Consider the following 3,336-nt stretch of genomic DNA (forward strand, 5'->3'; position numbering starts at 1 on the left):
TAGAGAATTATTAAGAAGGTCCAACAATTTTATTTTATAATAATAGATCAACAATTTTAATTTCAAAAAATCCCGTTCTTTATTGAAAAATAAAACATATTCAAATCTGATATCATTTCTTAAAGAAGCTCGTGAACGAAGGTATTGTTCATGTTAAATATTATAGGACAAATGAATAAAAGATTGAAATCTTTATTAAACCACTTGGAGGAACTACTTTCACAAAAATTACAACAAACTTAGGCATGAAGAGCAATTATTGGAAGTCTAAATCAAATTACATACTTGGAAGACTAAATCAAATTACATTATGAAACTTAAAACTGAATTATTTTGATCTTCACCAAGTGAAGTTTAATTGAATGATATAGTGGCTAATTAAATTATAATTAAATTGTCAAAGAATATGTATATGCATTTGATTAAAAAAATGTAATTGGTGTGTTTAACGTAGGAAGTGACTTTCTTCGTCGTCGCTATACAAGCCAACAAAAAGTTACATTTCTTCTTTTAAATAGTATGCTCCTTTTCTATCCATAAATATCATATCTACTTTCGTTCACAGTCATCGCCAACTCTACTCAATTCACGTTCTAATATTATTTCATCGAATGCAGCGCGAATTTGTAAATAATAATAACAATAAATAATTAGTAAAAAATAAATATATATAATAATAATATTATTATTATATAATAATACCAGAACACTGTCCCAAAGCTTTTTTTTAAAAAAAAATGACAGGAACCGACTGTTCCGGCCGTTACAACGAACAATGTATGGGCGACTCGTGAAGTCAACTGTCAGCTTTTAATCACAAATAAGTAAACTAAATATGGAAGACTTTGGGCTAGGGGTTAAGGGATTAAATCCGTGGTGTATATATTTAACTTTGCCTTTCCTACCTTAAATGAGATATTTATTTATTTTAATTAATATTAAATATTTAATTTTTTAAACCGATTAATCCGGAAAACGATAGATTCGATCCCTCGAAAATTTACCATCAGATAAATCAGGAGACGCTCGATCCGCTTTTCCATGTCCGTTATCCATCCGAAAAAAAATAACCGCAAGTCGTCCGTCGCAGAGAAATTTATTGTTTTAAATTTTTAATATGACAAATAAAATAAAGTTTTCAGCTTTTGAATATCACCTCTCTTTATCCCTCCATTTTAGGTTTGGTGAGTAAAAACATTGAGAGAATATATTTCAAAGTTATCTTTGATAAAACTAAGAGGATTGGAGCGCTGCATTGGTAAAATGAAAAACAAGCAATCTTTGAAAAATCTAAAAATTAGGTAACTTTAATTGAGCCCTTTCGTGAAATTAAAAAGTTGGATGGAGAGACACCGAACACTTTGAGAAATTCTGAAAGAAGAAAAAATTATTCCAAATTGGTTGAGATTTGTGAATAATTTTGTACCGTTTGGTCTGTTCATGACTATATAGATTTTTCCTCTTTTGTCTTATTTAAGAGTGATATAATTGATTTGGGAGTGACAACTGGAGGTGAGAAGGCAAAGGATTTCAAACAATTATTCTAACACAACGATGAGCTGTGAGCAGATGAACAGAAGAATAGTTAATAGAATCAAATTCATAAATCAAAGAATAGTTAATAGATTCAATTTTTCGATGTTACGGATGGCGGAAGACCGTCGAATGCTTTTGAAAATAATTTTAATATAGAACTCAGGAAAGGAATCGAATCAAACAACAAAAGAATCGATCGACAGATCGAAAAATGAGGTGAAAAGGTCGGATCTTTATTCCAGGCAAAGCACGAAAGAGGCGGGGGAAAAGGAAGACGAAAAGAATGATTTTGACCGACCTGATTACTCGTCTCCACCTCCGCCGCCACCGTCTCCTCCATTTTCCGGTGAAGTTGAGGAGGGTTGGTCGAGATCGCTTGGTGTGCTATTCAGATGGCCTCTGTAGACGATCATGGCCCAGATCCGGCTTCTGCCCCTACGCGTTCCCACCTCGTCGCCTTCCGCTTCGATGCCCTCCTCGCTACCAGCCATCTTCGATCCGGGATCGCCCTCAGTCGGCATCCGGAATCGGCACAAGGGGCAGGACCCGTGCATCGCCAGCCACTTCACGATGCACCCTTCGTGGAATCGATGCCCGCATGGCATCTCCTTCACAGCATCCGACGCGTCTCCTCCGCCCACCAACCCGTCCAAGCACACCGAGCAATCTTGTTCCTCTCCCGCAACATCCCGTACCGTCCTCATCGCCTCGATCGACGCCTTGGACGCCGGCGGCGGGCCTCCGCCCAGCCTGGCGCTCTCAGACAACAGCGCCTCCAAGAGCGAGGTGTCCCCCCGCAGAACCACCATGCGCCGAGTCACGGGATCGAAGAGCACGATCCGATACGCCGGCTGGGAATCGTCCGCCGCCGATTCCTGCAGCAGTGAATCCGTCACACGGAGGATGAGCTGGGAGAGGCGAGATAGGCCACCTTCTTCGCCGTCGCTCAGGGCATCTCTGATGCGGCTCTCGAGGCTAGCCTCGGCCGCTGCCGCCGCCGCCTCTCTCTCCGCCGCCATCGCTCGGACTTTTTCCTTTTTTTTTTTTTTTGCCCTTTCTGTCCGTCTTTCTAAAAATTCGTTTGGAACGTGCATTGCATGAGTTAAAGAAGACTCCAGAAGGCGGAGATAAAGCCACGTAACCACTGTTTTCTGGCCCACTGCCCATCTATCAATTGGGGAACAACGTGGGCCCCGGAGGGTATGGTGCAGGGAAGGAACTGCCTCTTGGCGGAGGGTCGAGGAAGTGACATGTGCTTTAAGAGTTGTGTTGTATGAGGATGAACGGCAAAGATCTGGAGCGCTATTCTAGGGCTGGGGATGATGGTGGAGACCGGATGGTGACGATGAATAAGAGATGTGGGAGCAGAAATATGGGCAAAATTAGAAGGAGATTTATTATTATTATTATTATTATTATTATTATGTTAAGAAATAGGAAAATTTGTATGTAGTTTTCAATAATAAATAAAATTTTATATATAGTATCCATTGTTAAAAAATTATTTTCACTTCTTAATTAAATTTATTAATATAATAGATACTCATTTATCTAATTGCTCCTCATATTTTTTAGACATAAAAAATCTAAAATTAAATATAATTCTTCTTAAATTTAACATATTAAATTAAAATCTAGTATATTTTCATCAAATTGAACACAACTCTATTTTTCTCAATTGAATAAAAAATATACTAGGTTCTTTTCAAATAGTACTCAACTAGATGATAATAAATATACTAGATTCTCGTGCTAAATTTAAGAGGAATTATATTAAGTGGAAAATAAATTATTATTAAT

General features: G+C 37.9%; 1 protein-coding gene across 1 annotated transcript; it reads right to left on the reverse strand.

Moving 5' to 3' along the window:
• Positions 1–1,441: 1,441 nt before the first annotated feature.
• Positions 1,442–2,632, reverse strand: LOC121990472 (E3 ubiquitin-protein ligase MPSR1-like). The gene has a single exon (XM_042544600.1). The coding sequence runs from the start codon at positions 2,628–2,630 to the stop codon at positions 1,839–1,841; it is 792 nt and encodes a 263-aa protein (XP_042400534.1). The 5' UTR covers positions 2,631–2,632; the 3' UTR covers positions 1,442–1,838.
• Positions 2,633–3,336: the final 704 nt, after the last annotated feature.

This window comes from Zingiber officinale, chromosome 6B (genome assembly GCF_018446385.1).
Source record: "Zingiber officinale cultivar Zhangliang chromosome 6B, Zo_v1.1, whole genome shotgun sequence".
NCBI lineage: Eukaryota > Viridiplantae > Streptophyta > Magnoliopsida > Zingiberales > Zingiberaceae > Zingiber > Zingiber officinale.

What these genes read in the sequence shown, in the direction of transcription:
- LOC121990472 (XM_042544600.1), bottom strand. Translation starts at nt 2,630, where the DNA reads ATGCACGTTCCAAACGAATTTTTAGAAAGACGGACAGAAAGGGCAAAA.